Source organism: Plectropomus leopardus, chromosome 15, assembly GCF_008729295.1.
Source record: "Plectropomus leopardus isolate mb chromosome 15, YSFRI_Pleo_2.0, whole genome shotgun sequence".
In the NCBI taxonomy this organism is placed as follows: domain Eukaryota; kingdom Metazoa; phylum Chordata; class Actinopteri; order Perciformes; family Serranidae; genus Plectropomus; species Plectropomus leopardus.
Window position 1 is genome coordinate 10,664,334 of NC_056477.1, and position 27,002 is coordinate 10,691,335.

Genomic DNA, 27,002 nt, shown 5'->3' on the forward strand with positions numbered 1-27,002 from the left:
GCTGTTAAGAGACTGTATTCCCAAATGCATCACTGGACTGACATCATCTCTCACAGTGAAGATTATGTTAAAACATTCGCAGTGCATGAGGTAATTTAATCAACTACTTCCCAGAAATTCATTAATTTTTAAGAGCTTGAACGTGTCTGCAGGGGTGGCATCAAGATCCCGCTGGGATATGATTAGGCAACCCGGGTACCCTCTTTCTAGCCAGATTTTGAATACGTCAGGTGATTTATTTTTTTATTATGATGGAAGAACATGCAGCCGAATAAAAATGCCCTTCAGTGAAATGAACTACGTCCTCCAATAAAGAACCAAAAACCATTTGAAGAAAAATGTTTTTGTGTGACTTTTATGCAACCCTATCGCAAGAACAAATGCAGGTTATGTAATTTTCAGCAAACTACAGATTTGTAACATTAGTGACATATTATTATGTGTGTTTTTTTGTAGTGCAGGGGTCTTCAACATTTTTCAGGCTAGGGACCCCCGAAATAGACACAGAGCAGGGACCCCCTATTATATATAGAGCCTTGCATATTAAACAAGCAGATGGAGGTTGGGTTGTCAGACAGAGGGCCGGCCATACCAGCCTCAGTCTGCAGTCTTGCTTTTCAAGTCGGTGAGGAAGAAATTTCCAGTTTTTAAAGAAATTATTGCAAATGGCAAAATATGTTGGCTTAATATTAATGTGTTTTTTTTTTTCAGAAATTAATTTTAAAAAACAAAAAAAAAACCACCCCCCCCCCCCCAAAAGTAAGTCTTTGGAGTCGGAGTTTGGTGCTCTATTGAAAGCCCAGAATGTAGCAGATATGTTGACATTTACATTTCTTCACGTTTCAACAATGCTATAATTTATGTGTGGTCATGTTTAGGTACAAAAATCACTTGGTTATGGTTTGTCAAAGACCTTTTTTGGCTTATAATATCCAATTTTCATGGCACAATTACAGCTTAGAATGCTGCATTGTTTCTGTAAAAAAAACAATCACTTTTCATGCCACTATCCACACCGACAGGTCGCTTCAAAATAGCCACGTTTGGTGCATAAAAAGCTGCCTCCACATGACAAATTTGGCTCTTTTACATGTGATCAGAACTACATCACTTTAGAAATGCTGATATGATACATATGAAACATACAATACCAACATTTTCTTCTGGCAACTTTTATGGTAACCATTTCCATGAGTGAGTAATGAGCAAAATGTTATAATTTGGGACAATCAGGAGCAAATGACATGCTATGATCTCTCTTTCCTCTGTGAATTGCCACAACACTCTGCTCTTAATAGCACACACTTTGAGCTTGATTTTCATCAGGTTTAAGAAAACAAGGCTGAGCGATTGCTGCTATCTTTCTTTGCTCAAACTGAGCACATCTCATATTTTTTCTTTCTCACAGTAATTAAGCTGAACAAGAACATAATAATATAGACGGGCTAATCTGAGATTCTACTTCAATCAGGTTGTTTACTTGCTGCCTCTTTAGAAACTGCAGTGCTGCTGTTCATCTGGAGAAGAAAGTAAAGTAGGAGTCAAATAAACTTCCAGCCCACCCAAAATAGAGTAGCTAGGCTGGCGTTTCACTGCCCCAGTTGCATAAATGTAGCTCTTAGGCATACAGTGCAACTGAAAACAAGTAGAAGTGAGTCCTCTGGAGGGGAGGTCTGTTAACAATGACTGCTTAACCCAAATACTAATGCTGTTTAGTCGGTTCACCCTACTTCAAGAGCAAATTACCTTTACATTTTTCTTTCACAAGGTAACTAGGGAACTCATCAGACACTGTATTAAAAGTGAATAAATAAAACATAAAGTGAACGTACACTGCCAACCATAAAAATGAAGACATTTTTATGGTTGGTTTAAAGATTTATAAAATATTTTTTTAAAGCTAGGGAAAAAAATCTTGGTAAAAATAATAAAGCTAGGGAAAAAGCTTTATTTATAGTTATCATGATTACATATTTAAAATTATGCTAAAAAATAATAATCATAATTATTATATCATTAATATTATAATATATATATATTTCTATTTTTTAGGGAATTTTCAACTAATTTCATGTAGTGTTTTTTTTTAACTAATGTCTTGCTAATTTTTGGGTCATTTTCTATTTCATTGCCATTTTAACCAAAGAAATCAAGCTAATTTGCCCAAGTTTCAAAAGGTTAAACTAAAAACTTGTCTGTGGTTTGCCAACTGAAGATCAAGTATCAAACTTGATCTTCAGTATGTGATACTTTAGAAAGTATGAGATACTTTAGGAAAATGACGCCTGCAGGAGAGTGCACCCACCTGTGTCTGTGAAGGTCTGAAGGTGCAGCCGAATGACTGCTGCAGAGAGTCCAGGAAGGGCTGGATCTTGTACAGGCCCTGGTTGCTCCCCTGCGACGGTCGGAAAGCCACAATGTGGAAGTACTTGAGGATCTTCTCAAAGCGCGCCTGGCTCATCTTCAAGGCGATGCTGCGGTTGCTGAAGAAGCCTGAGCTCCAGATGCTGAGCACCGACTCACAGCGGTGCACGCTGGTGGAGATGACAAAGCCCAGGAAGGCCTTCATCTCCTGAGCTGTGACAGGACGCCAGCCCTCGTCCGAGCCAAAGCGCTCCTGGAACTTCTTGGCGTACATGTTGGTCTGGGTGACCATGTTTTGGATGCAATTGTCCGGGACAAAGAGCTGGAAGAAGTCCAAGGCTGTGGCAGTGGCCGGCATCTTCTGAGCGGGGCCTGGAACAGGACAGGAAGGACAAAAAAGGATTATGACAGAGAGAAATGGACAGACTGACAGATAGAGAGTCCCATATGGGCTAACTCAGAGACAAAACTGTCACTTAATCCCTTAAATTTGGGCATCATGCCTACAATTTGATTGACTTTGCTGAATAAAAGTTTTAGATTTTGTTGAGCCGTCACTGTCAAGGCTGTGTGGGATGTGTGCAAACTGTTTCTTGCTTACATAAATGCCATTGTCATCTCATAAGAGGAGAAGAAACAATAAAAGAGAGACAACATCCATTAGTTAAGGTAATCTTACACTGTGATAAATCATCAGAAGAACACATTTACACATAATCGCTGTGCTTGTGCATGAATCAGCCACAGCAGCATTTGGTTTTAGTGTCAGAGGCCCAGGGCAGCGGTTAGATTGTTTACACGACATGACAGCCACCACACTGTCATCCTTGCAGTGTGGCGTTTCTACACTTGCTGAAGGTTAGAGTGTCTTGTTGCTTTAGTGTTATGGCAGTCGAAGTCATGATCTGATAGTTGTGTCAATAGTGACCCATGAAAGAAAGGCGTCAGAAGTCGTGCTATCAGTCATGTATCAGCTGATCAGAGAAAGGGTTGTTTAAACAGCATCATTTGCCTTTTTAAAACCAAATAATGGATGCACTTAAATGACGATTTGCAAACACTCATGTAACACAACAGACCTTAAAAGGACAGTTACAAAAACATTATTTTCCTCTTACTTGCAGTGCTGTTTGTCAGTCTAGATTGTTTTGCTGTGAGTTGCCGAGTGTTGGAGATATCAGCTGTTGAGATGTTGTAATATAATTGAAGTGGATGGCGCTCAGTTTGTAATGCTCAAATTAACAAAAAAAAAAAAAAAATCTGAAAAACTTAACACAAGGTTCCCCAAGTATTCATCTATTTTTATCAGCATTTGTTGCAACATATTAATTTTCTATTTTTTTGAGCTTGACCATTCATTAGGAGCACTGTTGAAATATATACTGTTATGTTATACAGAGCACAACACTCGCAGACACATGCAGCACAATACCAGGCACAGTGACAGTGAAATATTAATTTATTCATACAAAAACAAGGCACTATTTCTTTTCAAAACCATTCTCATTTTAGTGTCATTTTAGTCTCATTTCCATTCTTTTTTCAACATACTTAATATGAAACCTGCTGCCTTCTCATGGAAAGTTTGCTTTCACTCACCTCTGCGGCAGCTGCTTCTCTAATCTATGGATCTAATCTGCTTAGCTCTGATCGATCCAACCACAGACAGATTGACTGATGAAATCCCCACCCTGCAACTCAAACTCAAACTGCTTCGAGCATAGATGCATAAATTGTAATGGGAATAACTGTAACAGCAATGTCTATTTCCAAAAATCCTGATGAGGTTACTCAAGATAATCTACAGGTCTTTTTGCGAGCAGCTTCATTAATTATTTTCTTTCTACCAAATTACAGCCGTCAATTGTATCACCGGGCAGGAGAAGGCATGAATCTATTCATGGATGACAGTCTCGTGCTCTTGACATTAATATAAACATTAATGGTATCCTGCTTGGCCAAGGTGTAACATTAGCTAGCTCAGGTTAGCCTACGGGTGTAGTTCGATAGAAAGAAAACAGTTCCTACAGGAAACTGCTCACAACAAGGTCTGTGGATTATCTTGAGTAACAGTGTTATGATTTGTGGAAAGAGACACTGCTGTTGAGTGTCACAGGGTTCTACGACAAACTCCTCACAAACAATGGCGTAGTCAAAAATTGGTGTTGGTGCAATTTATTGTGTCGGCCTCCCAAAGTGAAAAATAGTGCAGATATGTACAAAGGTGAAAAAACAATTGAAAAAAATGAAAGGGAAATAAAACACTACTGTATATACAAGTTCACAAAAAGCCCCACTGAATGAAGCCATTCCTCCATAATTTTTCAAATGTAAATTTTGGTGGTTTAAGCACCATAAGCTGAGTGTCATCTAGTTTCTTTATATTGAATAGAAGGCAGATATCTCTACAGGTGATGTCTCCAACATTCAGCAACTCACATCAAAACAATCGAAATTGATAGATTGAGAGGAAAAATATGTATTTTTGATTCTGGGGTGAACTATACCCTTAAAGTAATAGCAAAACAGTTGAAAAAGTAAGTAACTGATAACAGACGAAAGGTTAAAAATGAGAGGATAAATGGTTGAAATAAATTGCAACATCAGTAAGTTGGGCTTTTGTGTTCAGGGGCTTTAGGGTTAAAGTGACTCAAAGTGCTGAAAACTAAGTGGTCGCCTCAACCAGTAAGACTTGAAAGTTTTCATCCTTTACTATGCAGCTATTTTCACTCTTTTGTATATTGTCACTCATTGGTTTACTGAGCTGAAAGTGACATTTACCTTCCATTTAAAAGCTTTCTGTGCACAAGCTTTTCGGCTATGCATTTAAGTCACAATCAATACACAATGCAGTGACTGGCTTGATGTGTATGCTCTAGTAAATTAGAGATTTTGCTCTAAGGCTGTTGGATCCCTGAAAGGGAATTTGGACGTCAAGAAGAACAACTTCAGGCTCAATTGAACAGCACGATCTCATTATCTCTGAACAGAGTCGAACAAGATTTTCTCTCTGTCTCTATCCTTTCTTTAGTCCTGAGTGTCTGCAACCACAGAAATGAAGGACTTTTGCTTCAGTGTTTTCATGCTGAGTTAAAGACAACATGCACGAGGATTAAACCTAAATGGTACACTATTCAAGCAGCATGTGGACGAGAACAAGAAGAGGGAAAATAGACAGAGAGAGAAGTACAAGCACGCCCACGAAGCTGATGCTTGCGGCCAAGACAGCAGAAGTAGTCGGGCCACAGCTCGAAATCCGCTCATTTGCATTCCATTAGACTTGAAAGCTGAATGTAAAATCCAGCATGACTTCCTCGGAGCGGGCCACTCCTCCATAAAAACATCAGACATTGAGATGGAAGGTCCACCGAGGCGAAATGACTCACCTCGGCTCCTCTCAGGAGTAAGCCAAAAATACAACCCGAGGAAGAACTCATCATTTTTATGGATAATGGAATTGTTTCAGTCTGCTTCCTCCATAGATCTTCTTTATACATCCCTGTCAGCTGATCTACAGAGAAGTCTACATCATGCTGATAAAACTGGATCAACGTTTACATAATTCTTCTTTCAGACTACTAATATTAGCTAATGGGTCTCTACAAGGGATGCTTTGAAATATCAATTTCCCACATTTAAAAATTCCACCTACATTACTGACACAAGTATAATCCCTCATGATTATCAGCTGTTGTAGTATTTCTATTGGCGAGGACAAACAGCTGCCTGGTAGAGCTTTTATAGCCATGGATTTAAGAATGAGAGATTAATATGTAGTTGGGGTGGATAAACTCTGCATGTAGACGCAACGTGCTTTAAGCTCAGCTTTTAGAGGAAATTACAGAAAGAGCACATGAGTCTGAGAGCGATTTCTGAATACATTCTCAGACAAATCCCAGCTATTTCTGGGCAAAATACTGAAACTAATAGCACAATATTGATAGAAATAAGTATTTTTATGTCATTATACAGTAGTGTAGTCAAAAATGATGATTCATTAATATATATTAATACTGGGTACTTGAAACAGTGTCAGAGCTCATTTTTCACAGTATCTGTGCAACACTACCAGCTATGCTTTCTCACCGTTCTCTGCTATATACCAACAAAACACAAGTCAAGAAGTAAAAATTTGAAATTATATGCCTTTAATGTCAATTTTGCCTGTGTTATCAAGAAACAGTATGGGATTTTCATATTGCAAGATATTGTAAGTTAGAAATTCCATATTATGTGTATATATATATATATATATATATATATATATACTGTATACACACACACACACACATATAAAACATACATACATACATATATGGTTAGTACGATATGAATTTAGTTATAGTCAATGACAAATGAGTCATTAGATCACTATGGAAAAAAGATATAATACTTTTCAGGGTTTCTTTTTTTCCTGTGTCATGCATAAACATCTTGTTTGCTTTATATGCTATTCATTTTATTTTGGTTTTTATTTTGTCTCTGCATACCCTGGTCTCATAATGGATTGAAATATGTACTCTTTTTTGTTTTCTGAATATTTAGACAAGCGTGTCTTAAAAACATATCCAACAACAGTCAGCAGTTGCTACTTTAGCGTAGCCTTCTTTACATATAAATGCTTAAATGAGAAAATGATCAAATTTCTCTTTGTGTCTCTGTGTAGGTGTGCAGTTTTTCCACATGGCTCTGCAAATGGTAAGACACAACTTGCAGACAGGACAAACAGTCGGACAAACTGACATATGGAGAGTACTAGTAATCTATCAGACACGCTCAGCAAAGTGAATGAATAAATAGCTCTTTAATTCCCTAGGACATCACGATAAGGTGGTTATATAATCTAAGATGTGGATATATGCTCCGTAATCCTCTGCCTGGTCCTTTGCCACAACCCCACTGCAGAGTAAACGGTCTCTCGGTGACATGAACGTATCACATCACCTATGAACCCGATGCTGAGTAAATCACATTTTCAAGTGAAAAACTCAAACCTCTGCTTCTGATTCAAAACTGTGAAAGAGTTGCAGCTCTAACTGTAAACAAACCCAAACCACTCAGAGTCTTTAAGAGTTTGCATGGGGTTGACTGGATGTTTTCTGACGTTGGCTGATGATTTATGTACGGGGTGCACAGTCTCCAAGGAGTGCAACTGTCACATCAGCACTGCGTCTGTGTCAGCACCGTCACCGCTGAGACACAGAGACAGACAGGGTAATGGACAGGAAGACAGACAGGCAGGCAGGTGAGGAAAAAAATTGCCAGACAGGTGGGGAGATAGAGAAATACTGAGTCCACCATGGGCTGATTTAGTGGCTTAAACCTTTAGAACTTGGATTGACATTAGCTTTTTTGCACAAAGTTAAGACACCTTTCACAGGCACTGAAACTTATGAAATCTGAAAAAAATGATTTGATTTCTTTTAAAAATGTCATCTCCTCTCTATCCCCTTTTCACACTATAACTGTCATGTCAATTAAAGACAAAAAGGTAGCGGAGGGTAGATTTATTGGTCTTTTTTTACACCAAGTTTAAAAAGAGAAATTTTGTCCTTGATTCTGCTACATCTTTGGGGAAAAAAAATTTAAACAAGGAACAATGAATAAAATAATCAATAAATAAATGCAAAGAAAAATGACTTGAAAATTAGTTGTGGGGAAATTATCCAAAAAGGGGAAAAATGTTCAGAAAGCTATTTTTAGAATTCTATATTTAAAATTATACTGGAGAGTTTTTTTAAAAAACTTTTTTTTCACCTTTTAATGTCATTTTCTTGTCTCTTTTTGGTTTTTTTTCTGTTTTTTTCTGTTTCTTTTTTCTTTCTTCGTTTTTGGGTTATTTCTTGTTAAGCTGCTCATTGCCTTCTTCCTGTGTTTTTGAAAGAAAGCAAGCCAATATGTTTGGGTTACAAAGGGTTAAGTAGCTTCCCAACCCATTAAAATTGTTGGAGAAACATATTTATGTAGATATGCTGCTGCCCTGGATGCAGTCAATCTTTACTCCTTTTGGCCGATAAAATCAGCTCACGCTCTTGGTACCTTGAGGTCTGAAGTGTGATTATGCTCCCTGGCAGTCCTGCCATCAATCCAGTCAGGCAGCTCTTAATCATGATGCAAGATGGTGGGACCACACCCACACTGCAAACAGGCACTTACTGTATCTTTACAAACCAGACCAGACTGTAAAGCAGACAGACACACCTGCTGCCTCCTGAGCTTTTGTCAACAGAGCAATAAAACGTCAAATAAAGCATGGCAGAGCTGGATGTGCAGAACATCCTGTAACATCACCAAAGAAGCTCCTATGACAGTTGAAAAAGGCCCCATATCTGCATCCTGTCTCACAAGGCAGGATTACTGAAGTTAGCTGGATAACCGGTCTGGCTGAAAACCCTCCAAATCTGGACAGAAGTAAACAGAGCTGTTCCAGGTTGTGTTTGGTGTCCTGCTCAGTAATCCTGCTTTCTGGGACAGGCCACCACCTTCAGTTTGAGCGCCATACCAACAGTGCACCTAACAATGAAAAACTTCTATCTAAATCATCGTATCGGCTCATTTGTTTTATAGTGAATTTTTATATTAGTATTAACAGTGCAGGTGTCCTGATTGGATCTGAGGGGTCAGGGTTGGTTATTTTGAGCATGCGCACTGCCAGATCCTTTGTGCACACAGGTGTTGTAAACAGAGAGCACAGTTTGCAGCAGATATTCAGGTTTTATTGTAATATGGCTACTCCAATAAATAGAAACTGATATTTTTCATGTTCAACTAAAGCCTTTACACCGCTTTATTCTTAATGAACTAGTTTTCTGTAATAAGAGGAATTGTGACCGATTTTTATTTAATGTGAATGGGAAGGTTAAGGTTCGGCTATAACATTACTTTGAAGTGTAATTGTGATTATATTACTCATTTATAGTGTTCTGTACTTTTATTACAATGCTGCATTACGGGGACTTGAGGGCAATGTTTGAAGACAGTGTGTTTACTTTGTTATTTTGTTGAAAAAACAAATACTGCACTATGTGAAATTGTGCTAAAAGCCATATAAAATATTTTTATTTTGTTTTTGTTATTTATGTAAAAATAAAATAAAATAAAACACCTTAGGGACTGTTAGATGCAGACATTTTATCTTGTATTGCACTGCAGAGTTATTAAATTGCCAAGCATAGATACTGGATTGATTTTTATAACTTTAAAGTACTTGAAGTGTACATTGTGCAGGTGTACTAGTGAATCGAGACTCGGTGTCGACAGATACTCAGTATCAAATGAATTGGATCAGGATTGGGGACAAAAAAAACGAATTAAATGCTTGCAAACAAATCTTTGCATACAACCACTGCAGTTTGTTTAATTTCCAGTGGTTTCCTGACTCTGCCACAATATTGTGCTTTATCAGTTTGCATATGAATACTCCAACGTGTGTTTCTATGTCATGTTTGAGCAGCTTGGTTCATATCTGCTACAGCCATATGCTGCTTCACCTCCGAGGGTGCAACAGTTCAGCATGTCACAGTGGATCCAGGTTGGCATTTCCACCTATCGCTGCTGCTTCAGCTGAGGCGGAAGAGATAGGAGAGGAGGACAAATCCAAACGAAGCCTGACAGAAGGTGCTGCACTATAAACCCAAACCTCACTCCCTAATGCATCATGCTGTATTTAGTGATAGATAAATGGATAAAAACTGTTCTAATGGTGATGGGTTTTAAACAGAATGAGAACATGCTTTTAGGCATTTTTCACAAAGATAGAATAAGACAAAGAAAGACGGAGCCGTGTGGGTGCCCAGTGCTGTTTAACTGTCACGATTCAGGGACACACACAAAGAGAAAGTGTGCAAATCAGAGTGCCATGAGCTCATTTTACTACAGTTATAAGATGTGTTAATTTTTGGTGCAGGAGGACAAAGCATGTGTGTGTATGTATTCTGCATCATACTACATTATGCTTTAAGAAACCTGGATCATCAATTTTCTTGTGCTGTGATCAGACACCTTTCACAAGCATTTAAACCTCTGAAACGAGAGCAAATTAATTTGATATCTTTCAAAAACATGGGAATAAAGGGAAAAATAAACACTATTTTCAGCATTATTCAAAAGGAAAGGAAATAATTAAATTTTATTTTTGTGGTTGTTGTTTTTTTGTGCCAATTTTCAGGTAATTTTCTTGTAGTCTTAACTTTTTCATCAATTTTTTGGTTCATTTCTTAAGTTGCTCATTGCCCTATTTCTATTTTTTTTTAAAGAAATCAAGCCAAATTGCTCCGGTTTCATAGGGTTAAGCGATGTGTGTTTGTAAGTGTACAATCAGGGGAGACATCATGCTGGTTCTCTAAATTAAACAGCATGCCCTGCCCTGAAACATGGACACACACCCTCTCACAGGACAGCATGTGCACCAGAGCACCAAAGGGTGAAGTATCAAAGGCTAAAGCATTTGCAGCAATTAACGATGCAGTGTCACTCACTCACACACAAAAGGAGACAAGCATCCAGTTGTTCCAAAGCAAAAAAAGGCTTTTGTGTGCTGTTTGGGCACCAGATAGAGAGTACTGCATGACCTGAAAAACCTGAGCTGCACTATTTCTCCTCACACACACACACACACACTTCTTCTCCGCTGCACAAATGACCTTATTCATGCTGTCGTGCATCACGTCTCACCATATGTCTCTTTGAACGGCGGCACCGTGACATCCTGCAGCGTCTCCGTCCAGCCCTCCTCCTCAGCCTGACTCCGGGACAGAGAGCCCGGAGGACCGGCTCCGCTGCCGCCCCCTGCTCCCCCGCGGCTCTCCTTATCCCCCCTCTTCTGGTGGTGGTGCTGCTGGTCCTCCTCGCCCACCTCGGCTATGTAGTTGTCGGAGTCGGAGTCCCCGGAGGTGCTGTAGAAGGGGTTGTCGCTGCTGTCGTCCCCGGACTCGCCAAACACGTCGTCCGATATCTGCAGGCTCTCGTACCGGGAGCGGGCCGCTTCCAGGAGAGACAGCGCCTTCCGCCCGCACTCCGCCATCTCTCTGTGGTGATGCTCTGCTCCCTCTTTCCTCCTCCCTCCTTCTCACCCTGCCACTACGGCTCCAGAGGCGTGCGAGTGGTCACGATCTTGCACGAGCAGGGAGGTGTTTGCCTTTAATGGGGCACCTTCCACTATCTTGGGTATGAATGATGGTCCTCTCTGCCCTCCAGGCTCGGGATGCGGAGCCCGGCGGTCAGACGCGTGTGGATCCGGGAAGAGCTGTCCGCTTCAAGGGTACTGAAATATTTCCGCCCCCTCGCTCTGCCTACAGCGCTGCGCACTGGGCAAAATTATCGATAGTTGTGGCACAGCATCCGGGTTGAGAGACCAGTGATTTCTCCACAAAGAGAGGAAAATAGAGAGAGTAGTGGCTGCCGCTGCATCACCTGACAGCACAGCCCAGCCCTGCCGTCCAATGAGATGCATTTCACCATCCAAACTTAGAGAGGAGCGGCTGGTGGAGCTGCTGGAGATAAAGAGTGGAAAAATCATCATGATTAATGGTCATATATTATTAGAATAAAATTTTGGACACAGGGAAGGATAGCATAAAAGGATCGATGTGACAAAAATACAATGTCCCATATAAAATAAACAACATTAATATTATAACACATATAATAAGACATGTTCGCAGGATGCCAATGCATAAAATAATAATAATAGCCCAATAATAATGATAAAATACTTATGATAATAATAATAATAATAATGATAATGATAATAATAAACAACAACCTTCCCACAAAGCATATATGCATAGTAAGATGTTCATGTTATTGTCACTGGTAACTAAAACGCATCAGTTCATTTGAGCTAAAAACCTATCAAACACAGGATGTGTTATCAGAAGTTACTGTTTGGCAGGGTCGTTATAAACCCTTTATTGCCTTGTCATGGAGACATGATTGCACCCATGTGTATTTAACGTCCTGTATTGCTGATCATAAACATTATCAAACGTATTTGATAATAATCTCTAGTCAGTGTAAGACAGATTGTCATGTCATTTAAGTGGTGAGCTAACCAATGTTGTGTATCTTTATTTAATGTTCTCTGGTTTGTTATATTTTAATGTCTTCTCTTCATGCAGCCACTTCCTAATTCTATAATTGTGTATGCTTGCGGACTGTGACAAATCAAAATTTCCTCTGGGGATCAATAAAGTATCACTGATTCTGATTATATTGATGATATGATACATGATGATATGTGCAAATCCAATATGACCTCAAGCTCCAACATGTAATCCTGTAAGGAATTTATCATCCATTATATTCAATGGAATCAAATTTAAAGTTCATTAGACTTTTGTATTTACAGTGCAGTTAGTTCACTTTATTTTGTTAATTTAACATTTGAATTGAACCATGATATTGGTAATTGGCCACGATACGTTTACCTCGTCTTGCCTTTAGAGGGCGCTGTGGCTTTATGGTAACCTATCTAGTGGTGCTCCTGACATTATCAAGAGAAGAAGAAGAAGAAGGTCCTCCTGTCTTTTCTTCCTCGTTGGTGCACTTGCCATGTTTGCGGAAGCCTGGTTTTAGCAGCGGCTAGCTGGAAGCTTCTGACATTATTTTTTGTGTATGTTGGCGCCTTTTTGTTTTATAATCAAACATGAATCTGCCAAAGGGGCCAGATTCCTTGTGCTTCGACAAGGATGTTTTTATGAAGGTAAGAATCCTTTATGTTTGTTAACGCGCTAACTATATCGCCATAGTTATGCTGTAACTAGCTAGCATTTAGCTAGTTGACTGTTCCTACAGGATGCTCCTGTTTCTTCAACATTTCTTGCTTGTTATTGAGTAAAGATACTTGATTCAGTTATTCAGTGTTTAAACTCGAATCACAGTCAAGGTAATGTTTATATCGGACACGTCAAACGTTAACGATAACTTACCATGCATAAACTATAATAGCAGACGACGTTTGTAGTGAGTAACATGCTCATTCTGTATGATGCGTTTGTCTTTTCGGTATATCAGTCACTAGCTAACTCGATGTTCTCCCTCCATTTTATGTTAGTGACAATATATGGTGTTGTATACTATTGAGGTATAGAAAAAGACTGTGGGGAAAACAGTAACTACTGCCAGGTAACTGCCCGGGATTAAAATGTCAAATATTGGACGGATTTATAGAGACAGAGTTATTAACAAGACAAAAATCATCATAGGTGACTAGAGGCATCCACTGGACTCCAAATTTAACCTGCCAATACCAACCGACGTTATTGCCCCCCTCTTTACAAAACACAGATCCCAACTGTCCTTTATCCCACTAGTCACTAAAGTTTTAATCACGCACAAATAATAAGCTGTATGTCCAACTGGTCTAGTGAGACGTCTTCCTCTGTCCTGTCTCACAAATTAATACTTAAGGTGCAATGTAAGTGAGTGGTACGTTTACTGATGTGATTACTTTTGTATGTCAGTCTATGGAAATATCAATGATTGTTGTTGCAAACCAATTTCCACACGGGGACAAATAAATTATCTGTCTATCTATGTATGATGCTGTCGTGAAATAAATGTTACTGTGTCTCTCTGGTGTGTCTGATGTTGCTGTCTGTTGTCTCTCTGCCTGCAGGATGACTTTGACGTTGACCAGTTTGTGGCGGAGTGTCGAAAGCAGGTCCAGCTGGAGGAGATGAGGGAGGACCTGGAGCTTTACTATAAGTTGCTGAAAACGGCCATGGTGGAGCTTATTAACAAGGACTATGCTGACTTTGTCAACCTCTCCACAAACCTGGTCAGTTGTGTTTAATGTGGTTCTACATTTTGGACTTTGCAAAAAGCAGCTTGTAGTCCACAGGAGACAGGGTGGGCATCTAGAGATGAGTGACCAGGTCTATTACATTCCCTTTTAGTTATAGCGTCTGGAAAGCAAGCTAGACCTTTATTTCAACTGTCAGGATCAATGTGTGCAAATGTTTTAGTTCTTATTATCACACACAATATGAAACTTGCACTTTTATATTTCCTTCCTAGCCCTCTGACTACTCAAAGCGCTTTTACACTAAGCATGACATTCACACATGGATGGTCAAGGTTGTCATACAAGGCGCCACCTGCTACTTAGTTTAGACGTTCACACTCACTCATACATTGAGGGCACAGCCATCTGGAGCAATCTGGGGTTCAGTATCTGGCCCAAATATATTTTGATGTTGAGGATTGAAATGCCGATTTTCTGATGTCCCACTCCACCTCCTGACCCTCAGCTACCCCTTTATGTTTTTATTAATCTCTCTTCAATATAATTCAAATGTCAGTTGTGTTTAACAGTTATCTTGTACCAACAGTTTAAAATCAGCTCTATTACCAAGTAATTTTTTGTGAAATAATAGAGCAATATCAGAGGGTTGTTATCTACATTTTTTCTCAAGCATCATTATCGACATCAGCCCCAAAAATCCAGTACAGTTGGTGGCTCTTGATATTCTCTGGAAAAATGAAAGGATGAACACCACACTTATTTTTTAAAAGGTAAATCTGAAAACTTTAGAGCAGACTGTTTCTAATCTCTGCTCCCTCATCTCAGGTGGGGATGGACAAAGCTCTAAATCAGCTTTCTGTGCCTTTGGGACAGTTACGAGAGGAGGTCATGGTACGTGTCTGATTAAATATACTGTACGCTTTAATTAAACCAGTCTACAGAGTGTTCATGCATGTTTCTGGCTGTTGTTTGTTGCAGAGTCTGCGCTCCTGTGTAAGTGAAGTGATTCTGGCTATAGACAACCAGCTAACCAAACAGGAAGATCTGCAGAAAAAAAAGGTTTGCTTCCTCATTCTTCTGCTTGACTTCGTCATTGGATCATGTTTGTATTCTTCATTAAATATATTTTATGATCACCTTAACACACTGGGAAAATCTAGTATGGCCAAATTGAGCACTATATTTGGTGCCATACAGACAATTGACCTGTATTTATAATTATTTTATAGCAGTACTAGTTTTTCAACTTATAATACACCACCAGCATCAGTTATCATCTTCCTTTTAATGTCTTGTCCATCAGGTGTGTGTATTGAGGCTGATTCAGGTGGTGCGCTCAGTGGAGAAGATTGAGAAGATCCTTCACTCACAGAACTCCAAGGAATCCAGCTCTCTGGAAACCAGCAGGTGGGAAACACACATGCCAACAAACCCACTGGCATCACATGGTAGATCATTTGTTGTAGACTGTGGAGTGGTTATTTACCTTTTTTTGACATCATGTTTATTGGCTTTTTTTGTTCATGAAAAAATCAAATTAACAGAACAAACATTCACAAACCCCATCCCTTATAATAAATCTCTGTAAGGGGGAAAAGTTAGTTTAACGTATCAATTATAGATTAAAAATACAATAAAATTTTAACTTAAATGAAAAAGTTAATAATAATAATAATAATACATTAAAAAACAACAACACATCTACCTATACAGCAATGTTCACATGCACATCTTAATATATTTAAATCAAAAATGTAAGAAATATAATTTGTTGACTAAATAAAAAAGTTTACTATAAGTTAAAAGCTATCTCGGAGTAAAGACAGCAGAGCCTATTTATCCAAATGCCGGCATCTACACAGTTAAGTCCATCATAAAATCTAAGAATCTGCCCACATCTCATAAAAATCCTCAATTTTGCCTGTTACTACGTAAGTCAGTTTTTATAATGGTTATTTTATGGAAGTTTGAATATTTGCATTTCAACATTTGGCCTAATCATGTATGACAAACATGATGTCTATCAATAGACAAATTAAATAAACTACAGGTTTGTGCATGCATTTGTACATCGGTTGTTTTTGGAGCTGCAGTGCGAAAAGCTTCTAATTTGTGAGCTGGGATGTAGCACTCAGCTTCTGTGTGTGACCCTGTGTCTGTCTGTCTGTCTGTCTGTCTGTCTGTCTGTCTATCTATCTATGTACAGTCCCTTGTTAGCAGGTCACATCCTGGAGAGGATTGCTACAGAATTCAACCAGCTGCAGTTCCACGCTGTACAGAGCAAAGGCATGCCCCTGCTGGACAAAGTCAGACCTGTAAGTATAAACGACTCAATCAGTCAGACAGCAGATAAATTAATAGCCACTCAGTTGATCAGTCAGTTTGTCTGTTCTGTCAGTCCATCAGTCTTGTAATTAACTGACAAAGATAATCAGATTCTGTCCAGTGGTTCTGCTAAAGGCGCAGAAAATAGCTCTAAAATATTTGATTGCAGTTTTTGCATTGATTCATGATTCACTTGGTCTGTCTGTTTGCTGGAATATATTCTATTTTCTATACTTGGTTGCGTCCTCTGGCAGCGTATTGCAGGGATCACCTCAATGCTGCAGCAGTCTCTGGAAGGCGTGCTTATCGAGGGTCTACAAACATCAAATGTGGACATGGTGCGTCACTGCCTGAGGACTTACGCCACAATAGACAAGACTCGCGATGCTGAAGCCCTGGTGGGACAGGTGCTGGTCAAGCCATACATGGACCAGGTAAACATACCACACGTTAGATATACTGTAGATCCCAGGGAAATTTTAGATTTTTCACCTTATTAGTTGATAACTTTGACAGAATATCCTCTCTTCTCCTTTCCTTATTTGAGGTGATCATTGAGGAGGTGGTGAAGTCCAGTCCAAATGGTCTTCAGTTGATGTACTCGAGACTGTTGGAGTTTGTTCCTCATCACTGTAGGCTGCTTAGAGAGGTCACTGGAGGAGCCATATCCAGGTATTAGATGTTAACATGGAGACTAATTTATTCAAAGCATGCACACATCAAGCAACTCTTTGTTGTGTTTTGATATCCTCTCGCCTCTATTAGAAAAGCAAATTATCCGCTTTCATCTGTAGAGCTTTTGCATTCAGCATATTGACCAAACACTTTGATATTTTTGAACATGATCATGTTATATGGTAATCTGAACATCTAGAGGAGGAACAGTCTGCTGAATATAGTGAACATGGCCTCAAAAATTATAGGGAAGCCACAAATGCATCTAGGAAGCATATACGAAGAACTCATTAGAAGTTACGTTTAAAGAATTATTAACTGCCATTCTCATCCACTACACAGTGAATTTTTGGTGTTATATACTACCAGCAGCAAATAGAAATATCTACATGAAATCTTTTGTCCCATGTGCTGTCAAGGTGATAAACGATATGGGAACTCATACCTGTGCTACCACATCATCATGTTAAAAAATATCAGTGTTTGGTGACATTCCTGAGACATTGCTGCAGGTTTATGCATGTCATGATAATTCTGCATGAATATTAATTTATTGTAAATTTTATTTGCATGAATGTGTGTCACTGTCATGGAGTGTGTTGTTGTTTTTTTTTTTTTAATTTTATGTTTTAGGGCATGTCTTTTATGTATTTTATGGTAAACCTGAAGGCACATTTTCACAATTGTGGACAATGGAGTTTTTGTAATTCGTGACTTATTAAGTTTGTATCCATATATTAATATAATCACCATGCATTAATTATTCATATATATCATATTTGGACATTTGTGCTTCTAGATGTGCACATTTATTTTAGTAGTAGTGACAGAAGTAGAAGATATCATAACATATTAACATGCTGATGTTCCCTCTCTCCTCAGTGACAAAGCTGACATCGTGCCAGGTTATGATTTCCTTGTGAACTCTGTGTGGCCGGAGATGATTAAAGGGATCGAGGAGAGGTTGGCCTACCTGTTCAACCCTGGAAACCCTGACATATTCTATGAGGTACAGCCACAGTGACACAGTTTGTATTTACATGCACTTGTTTAGGAAAAGTTTTGTGTTGCTTAATTGAGTGTGAGATTTAGATGTTTCACTTGTGTGTGTTTTTTGTTGACTCTTCTTTTTAGCGTTACAGTGCGAGTATGGAGTTTGTGCGGCGGTTTGAGCGTCAGTGCAGCTCGCAGGCCAGCGTGAAGAGACTGAGAGTTCACCCCTCGTATACCAGCTTCCACAACAAATGGAACCTGCCTGTCTACTTTCAGCTACGGTGCATATCACCTTGATACAGTTTATACTCCACATATTACAGCCTATAGATCACACCAGTGCCTCCCTCACATCTTTTTCCAGAGAAACTTACACATTTTGTAAACTGCAGGCTTCAATATGCTGTATATTCATAAGAAAGGTAATCAAATGTTCATCACTTTTTTGTTTAGTAGTGCTTGAAGGTCAAGTCATGTCATCTTTATTTATTCATCACATTTAAAAGCAACAGAATTTGACCCTGCCTCAATACAGGTATACATGATTAAAAAATAAAAGGTACAATAACAACAAAAATAGAGAGAAGGCAAGAAAAAATAGTATCAGAAATAGAATAAAATCGAAAACTAACATAAAATCAACGTCAAAGTAATAAAAAAGGAAGTTGGGAGAAATGGAATTAAACCAATAACACATTAAAAGCTGGTCCAAGGACGTAAGGAATAAGTGAAGAGTGGACTTCACAAAAGCCATGGGGCAGCAACAGGTAAAGCTCGGTCAGCTTTAGTTTTGAAGCATGAATGAGGGACTGGAGTTGTTGTATGGGTGTCCTGAATAACATGAGGGCACAATGTGCAATTAGCATGTTGGTGATGCATTGCAGAGATAATCTTGTTAAAGCTTTAAAACAATTAGTGAGATTTTTGAATCACTTCTGTATTTTACTGGTAAGGTGGAGTAAAAAGGCAGATAATGGGTGGAAGTTTTCATTTTCATGGGATCTTTAATGTCACTGGATAGTCTTTGACTGTTTGAAAGTGGTATCGACCCTCTTATCTAAGTCTTGGCAAGAAAGCATAATACTCCATATACTACTATATATTATTATTATTATTATTATTATTATTATTATTATATTATACTATATATAATACTCTGTATTATGTCAAACTGTTCCTCAGGCTAATGGACATTTTGGTTTTGAATGAAACTCAAACATACACACAACCTATGGTTAATTAATTTTACTTGCAGGCAGCGAATAATTGGTGTGTTTTAATCTTCTGAATTTGGACCTGTCATCTTGAATGAATACAGTCAGACGTTGGTGAAGGTAGAATTTCTGCACAGCTTGTGTTTTGAAGAATTGACTTGTCTCACTTTAACGGCCCAAGAGACAAGCCTTGATTAAAGTTGCAGCCTGCCAGCATGTTTTAGGCAGAAAAAAAGACAAGTTGGCAAACGTCCACAAGTTGAACAAAGCCCATTTTTACAGGAATTTGGAAAATTGCTTATGGGTGAGAGTTTGATGCAAAATGATGACAGGAAGCGAAATGTAAACTGAGGATGTGTGTCAGCGTATTATCAAACAAAGCCCATAAACATGACAGTGGACCTTGACTGAATGGCCATTGATTTGTGTGAAAAAGTAAAGAGGTTGTTTCTCAATCTCCTCTCCTCCCATGCAAACACGAGCTCACTGTAATGATCAGGGCTTGTGACCTCATTTCACAACTCAAATCTGCACATGTCAGCTTTTCTGGAAAGCCCATAATTTTCAAAGCACACATTGTCTTTCACGTCATGACTATGTACTTATTAGAGCTGATACAACAAATGAGCTGATAACACATTGATTGTTTTTCCAGATACAAGGAAATAGCAGGAAGTCTGGAAAATGCCATCAGTGACGGACTAGAGGCAGCACCAGGTAGGAATTTTCCATCATGAACATCAGTGTGTATCTAATACTTTACCTGCAGTAACTGTGTATCTGCTCATGCGCAGCTGGCAGTGCATACCACCTGCAGGTATCTGAGGTGTTGTGGTCCTGCCTCATGAGATGTTGGTTAGACAGAGTTTACCTGTCACCTCTGGCCCATCGCTTCTGGAAGCTCACGCTGCAGCTCTATGCACGATATGCCAAGTTCCTTGATGAGGTAAACTTGATTTGAAGGAGCAGTGTGTAAGATTTAGGGAGGGATTTGTGAGGACTGCAGATTACTACCAGCTGAAACTTCTCCCGGTTAACATTCCTCCGGTGTTCATTGTTCAGGAGGTTTTCTTTACCTTGAGCTGAATTATCTGTAGAGGTCTCTTCCTCTCCAAAACAAATTGACCATGTGATTTAAACCAGTAAAAACACTCAATAAAGCAGTTTCATGTTACAAATCAGTGTTTCTCCAACACTGTGGCTGCAGAGGGTGGCTGATGCAAAAACTTGAATGGCTCTATCTAGAGCAAGTATTTGGTTTATCCGTTTTGAGCTACTGTAGAAAAATGGCAGTGCAACACGTGGATGTCCATTGACAAGGAACTGTAGACATAAACAGCTCAGTTTAAAGCAACAAAAACACAGCAATTCTTATTTTATGGTGATTTTTCTGTTGAGAAAACACACTAATTATATTATTCAATTTCTGCCAGTATAGCCCACTAAATCGTACACACTGGATCTTTAAGATATAATTTTAAGAATAGTATGCACATGAATTGCTGTTTTGCTGTTGCTTGCCCTTCTTTCTCATCTTCACCGGTCACTACACAGGTGTTGACGAAGACTCCACCCCCTGAGGTGACCAAAGAGCCAACCAGGCCCCTGCCGAGTTCGGCTTCCTCCACCTCCAGCCGAACGTCAATGGATGAAGGTGGCAGTGAGAGCGGGAGTCCTGCCTCCCTTTCAACCAAACAGCTGGTCTATATTGCAGCAGACATCCAGAAGCTGCAGGAGCAGGTGCACACACACAAATGAAAAAATACTTATATGTATTTCCAATTTACTTACATATATTACTTTTGAGACTTTTCTGTTTTTTTACATCAGACAAAGTGTCTCCTTTTGATAACTTTCTTATTGTTTCCGCACTAATAGTTTGCTCATGTTTCTCTTAGATACCAGAGTTGTCAGAGATGGTCAGACAGCGGTTAGAAGCCATTGGATTTAAAAACTTTGCCATTGTTGAAGGTGAGATACCCACACAGTGCATATGGAAGTCATTAAAGAGTTTTTCTACCTTTTGTAGTGTTTGCTTGATCTTCAAAGAAGTTCATAACTATGATACCACAGCAAGGTTAGCTTACCTGGACCTTTAAAGATTCAAAATCCTGATGGGTGATGTTACTTCTATCTGTGCTGGTGCTGCGGAGTGGAACAAACCCACAGGCCTTCAAGAAAATGTCAAACAGGCTGTTGGATAACATCTCCAAATAAGGTCATGGTCATTTTTATTGGGATGTGGTATGTTGTGGTGGTGTGTCTCCAGATTTGGATATTGAAGAGCTATCTCCATTTTGTTGTGTAGTGAAAGTACTGATGGAAAATGAGGGACAAAGGTTGACATATCTTATGCCTTTTAAGGTGTTATCCCTGACCATGCCTTACACACCTGAATTTTTACAACTAAACTAAACTAAATCCTACTCTGCAATATGTGCAGGTGTTTCTTTTCAGATTAGTATATAACACCTTGATCTTTCTCAGGATACAATCTGTAATATTAGTGGAGTCTGTTTTGGAGAATATCTCTGTTATTAATAGGGATTACTTTGCTATATCTGATGTGATCTTATTTTTTTGGAAAACATGCCAAGAGACACACAGCAATGCAAACCTGAATGCTAGTGTTCACTGACATTTACAGATGTAGCCATTCAATCCCCAACAGGCTTTTGAGCATGACATCTTCAAAGACAACATCTCAGTCATGAATATTACTATTCCTTGACCCTTGGGCTTCCTTGCTCGCTGTCTCTGACTTTAGCATCAGACTGTTCACTTTTGCATTTACAAGTGTTCTCTTCTCTGTCAGATGCTCTAACAGACTCCAAGGCCTGTCTGTCAAGCAGCATTCCCACTCTGAACACCAGGATGACCCAGCATCTGACTGAACGCAGTTGCCGCTTCCTGAAGAGTGCCTCCGAGGTTCCACGGCTTTACCGCAGGACTAATAAGGTCAGTGAAGCTGCAAACACGTACGTATCTCTCCTATATGTCATCATATAACATTCACTCATGACATATCTTGCAGGAAACAGTAGGAGCATTCTTTGTTTGATTTGATGGAAGCTTGAGGGTTCATGCACTTGAAACTGTGTTGTGGCATATCCATTTTCTCTGATGGAAATATTATAATTAAATGTCAGAATTTCACCCTCTGAAACACATTGAGTGGCCAGATTCTGATGAAACTTGGAGTGATTATGCATGTACATGAATGGCATTTGAGTTTGACATAATTATTCACTCTAACATGGCATATTATTGAAATAAATAATATTTCAGCATAAATCTGGGCACCTTTTGATGTGCCTCACATAAGGGGTTGGACAATATAAGATGTTTTTGTAGATCGCAATGAAAAAACCCCCACGACAATTAGTTGATTGTAATGAATTTATATTTTGGGGATCATTGTGAATATCGTGTCCACCAGCGTGCAGGATGACTAATGGGCAACCAACAATAAAAGAGACTTTGCAAAATAGGTTGCATGTACACCAACCTCAAGAAACATAAACGATCTTAATAAAACATTGGCATATTTCATATCAAAAGATATGACGCCATTTCAAATAGTTAAAAGGCCTGGCTTTTTAAAAATCTTTGATTGTTTTTTACTAAAAAATATTGTTTTTTCATTTTTTTCTGTATGTTCCTGTTCAATTGCTCCATCGAGGTTAGCCTATAGTAAGGTTTTTCACTGTCATGGGAAACCTGGAAAAGTCATGAAGTTTTTCAATGATGTTTTCCAGGCTTATCAAAGTCATGGAATTAGTGAAAGTTTTGGAAAAGTCACGGAATTTTATTATGTGTAATTATTGTTATAGTAATCTTCCAGGGATCATGTAAAATAACAATGGCAAATTTATTTTACTAAGCTGTTGATGTAATGTAGCTTGTGTATCGTTTTTTTTTACCATCACATGCGTTTCTTCATTTTCTCCCTGTGTTCCTTCTTTCCCTGTATGCCAGCTACCTGATATTATAATTGCTGTCAAGCAGGAAAAGAAAAACAATAGGTCCTTGAAAAGCAATATAAAAGTTTTGAAATTTTGTACATGAAAATGTGTGGTAAACCTGTGTAGTTGCATCTAGGATAATGCGTTTCCTCATTAACATTTTCTTTAGCATCATTTGCAAATTCCTTACAACAGGGACTCACAATTACAGAGTGAATACAGGGGAAATACTGATAGCATACAGCACACAGTCACACTGATAATAACTGTCAAATAAGGATGTCTCTCAGGTTTTATTGTTCCTGAATGTCATCTAAGTGCTTAAATTTCTGCTTAAATTTCTGCTGATTCTGACTCTGATACGTTATTCATACTTTACTGTGCAATGGAGCTGCACAGTGCACACTTTAAACTTTAAGCAATTGTGATATGCATGGCCACTGCATAGCTCTGCATTCAGAAAATGTAGCTTGAAACACTGTTTTACTTTGAGAGCTTAATAAGGATTATGTCTGAAGCTCTTGAGATACAAAGGTTTAAAAAAAGAATATCAACAGCCCCTCCATATCCTCAACATGAACAAAAAACTGAACTTTAAATTCAGTTTTCTATTAACAGCAGTCCTTAACACAAGCAAGTATTAAAACTGTGTCTTTACTACTAACTTCACTAACATGTTTAGGATCTGCCAGTACGTGCATCAGCCTACATGGACAACGCCTTACGTCCATTACATCAGTTACTGACTGACTCAACGGGACTGGTCAAACCCTCTACAGCACAAGAGTGGCTGCGAGTTGCACTGTCTGACTGCACACAGAGGTACCCTAACACACCTGCAAAGATAAATACACCCAGATGAAGTGCTGAAGCATTGATATAGGCTGTGTTATTCCTTTTAATACTTTTGAAATACTGTATTTCTCTCTGGAAGTTGTATTTATTTCATTTTATAAATCTTTTCAGCTGCAAAATACAAAGTTTGTATTTCACACTTTAATTTTCTCTCTTGTGTTCAGGTACTATGAAACCATCTCAGAGGTGCTGAGCTCAGTCAGAAAGATGGAGGAGAGTCTGAAGCGTTTGAAGCAAGCCAGAAAGGGTGCGAGCACGACTACTACAGCAGGAGCAAACGGTGGACCCACAGACGACAGCAAAATACGACTTCAACTTGCACTGGATGTGGAATACCTGGGGGAACAGGTAGGTGACGTTTGATGGATGCAGACACGTGTAGAAACATATAATTACATGTGGGAAAAAATTCCGTTCCAGTTATGATATCTGGCATTTTTTCCTCTTACATTGAAGCAACCTTCCAAAATCTTTGAAGGAAAAAGTATAAGGAATGATTTACCAGCCACAATTATGCATGTTTGACTTTTGGTACTAAAACATTAGAAATCCACCTGGCAGCTTAGTATTAGAGAGTAGTAGAGCGTGGTCAACCCATAGCCTCCAGGCCAGGTTCAGGTAAGCTTACTTCAAAATATTTTAATATTCTGAGAAAGTTATTATTATTTTACAGAAACATTTTGTGCAATAGTCCTCCTTTCACATTCTCTTTTCCTTCCTGTCTTTCTCAAGCACACACAAACGTGCTGCAATGTTCATTCCTTGTCTGAGTACATATCTCAGTCCTTACAATTGTGCTACAATAATGCATAGATTTTATGTTTTGTGGGTCGACTTGGTTCGTGTTGTTGATTAACACTGTTTCGGTGCGGATTGAATAGGTGAAGCTGAAACATTTTCCTGTCTTTATGAATGGAAGGCAGCTTGTGCCATATCTTCGTGCTTTTATTTTTTATTTTCTTATTTGAATGTCCAGTCCACACAGTGTTTGCTTGCAAAATTCTGGCCCTTGCGGTTGATGATCTAGACAAAAGATAACTGGAGTTGCAAACTGCTAAGTTCTTTAACAAACTTCAGTGTCATCTGTAACACTATTGATTATTCTCTCTAGCGATGCTTGACTCTCTTGACTCTCTTGACTCTCACACTCTTGACACTCTTGACACTCTTGTCTTGTCTCAGATCCAAAAGATGGGTCTCCAGCCCAGTGACATCTCCATGTTCTCCACTCTGATGGACCTGGTGAAAGAAGCCCGTGAGCTGGCTGAACAGAACCAGTAAAAAGTTGAGTCCATAGTAAGTGAAACGCATTAACACGCTGCATTGCCTGAAGACTTGTGATGGAAAAAAACCCCACATTTGTCCCAGTCTGGGTCAAAGTCATGGTCTGGTAACTGCTTATGATTATCAGACCAGGAAGAATGTAGGGCAAAAACTGACACTACTGAAATCCTTTTGTACAAAAATATCTTTATTTAATGTAGACTTCAGAAACATTTCAACAGCAGGAACCTGTCAGTCTTGGGACATATCATGCTGTAATTGTTGTCGGAAACAGCAAAAAAAACCTCTGTGTTTGAGACTGCATCATCATTAGTTCTGCTTTCAGCACTGTGGATTAAAGGGACTGCATGAAATGCTATGCAAAAATATTGCACCAATCATTATATGTAGGGCCTGAATGTTGCATACCAAGAGTCTCAATTGTAAACTGTAAAGAGAGAACGTCAATCAAACAATATTTGTCTAATTTCTGTTATGTGGTGAAGGATTCATCTCAAATAAACAAGTCTGTCAATGTGTAACATGTACATTTTTGTTAAAATCAAAGTTGTATAATTTAATTAACACGATTAACTTGGGAATAAAATAAAAGAACTTTGGATATAGTTTTGAATTTGTGCATTTTAATATAAATGTCATTATCTAGCAACAAGTTTCCACTGCATTCATCTTTTTCCAACTACAAAGCCACAGGACTCTGATTATTGTGCACATGCCAAAAAGTCATTAAATAGATGCTACAGATTAATACACCAATCATAGTCAAACTGTGGAGTAAGGAAAAATAAAATTTGACTCTGAATAACTAGTTTTAGATTTTGTTCTGGATTTTTCTGACCCTCAGTGTGAGTGAGTAGTACTATACAGTAAAAACTGCTGCCACAATGACCATATTCACAACCAGGCATCAAATAAGATTTTTTGATTTGCAGATGGCTACATAAATAAAATGTGGATTCGGGGTTTTGTAAAAGAAAGTGCATTGCTCTTAATATCTGCGCAGTATTCACTGAACTGAATTTTGAAGTTTTTGAATCATTTGCAGTCTGTTCTTTTATGAGTCATAAAGATTTGTTTATATTTTGGTTTAGCTGCAAATGTATGTTAATCACGACAGAAGGACCCTCCATCATTTGTCAAATAATTAATATGATTGTAATGCTCAAATAAATGAGAAAAACAATGAGAGGCATGATGAAACAGGATGAGACATATTAAATTTATTATCTGAGAAATTTTAATTTTATGTTTTGGCTAAATAAAAATGAGTTGATGTTCAGTAGTTGATGAGATGTTTCCTAAAGTAAATAATCGTCTAAATTTTTCTGTTTCTCCTCCCAGTTTTGACACTGTTTGCAATACCAGTTAAGTTATACCAGTTATCGTCTGCGCACTTGACTTCACCACACCACAAACTATATGGGTTGTAGCTGCTGCCGTGGTTGGCCAATCACTTGCGGTGAACGCTCACAGCAATTGTATGTTAGCAAAACCTATCAATAGTCATTTTTTTCTCGATCTGGGTAAAAACAAAATTGTTTCTCATTTATTTAAAGCTTTGAAATGTTAATGACTTTGTCT

The 27,002-nt window shown here is 38.6% G+C and overlaps 2 protein-coding genes across 2 annotated transcripts in view; one reads left to right on the forward strand and one right to left on the reverse strand.

Annotated features, from left to right (window-relative positions):
• Positions 1–11,709, reverse strand: part of pgbd5 (piggyBac transposable element derived 5) — a 29,660-nt gene extending 17,951 nt beyond the window's left edge. Inside the window, exons 1-2 of the mRNA XM_042502284.1 lie at positions 11,038–11,709; positions 2,306–2,736 (exon numbers count right to left, since the gene is read on the reverse strand). Of these exons, the coding sequence (XP_042358218.1) occupies positions 2,306–2,736; positions 11,038–11,386 (780 nt within the window). The 5' untranslated portion in view covers positions 11,387–11,709. The remainder of the gene's footprint in view (positions 1–2,305; positions 2,737–11,037) is intronic.
• Positions 11,710–12,893: 1,184 nt separating this feature from the next.
• cog2 (component of oligomeric golgi complex 2) lies at positions 12,894–26,604 on the forward strand. The gene is made up of 18 exons (XM_042502648.1): positions 12,894–13,066; positions 13,982–14,143; positions 14,936–15,001; positions 15,089–15,169; positions 15,414–15,517; positions 16,317–16,425; positions 16,690–16,869; positions 16,983–17,107; positions 17,993–18,119; positions 18,245–18,384; positions 19,973–20,034; positions 20,112–20,263; positions 20,872–21,057; positions 21,216–21,288; positions 22,133–22,275; positions 23,965–24,104; positions 24,302–24,485; positions 25,320–26,604. The coding sequence occupies exons 1-18, from the start codon at positions 13,010–13,012 to the stop codon at positions 25,416–25,418; spliced, it is 2,190 nt and encodes a 729-aa protein (XP_042358582.1). The 5' UTR covers positions 12,894–13,009; the 3' UTR covers positions 25,419–26,604.
• Positions 26,605–27,002: the final 398 nt, after the last annotated feature.

Bases quoted from the DNA above. Each gene is read 5' to 3' on its own strand.
- cog2 (XM_042502648.1), top strand. From the start codon at position 13,010: ATGAATCTGCCAAAGGGGCCAGATTCCTTGTGCTTCGACAAGGATGTT. The intron at 13,067-13,981 runs GTAAGAATCCTT...CTCTGCCTGCAG, and splicing joins ACAAGGATGTTTTTATGAAG to GATGACTTTGACGTTGACCA. The intron at 24,105-24,301 runs GTACCCTAACAC...TCTTGTGTTCAG, and splicing joins CTGTCTGACTGCACACAGAG to GTACTATGAAACCATCTCAG.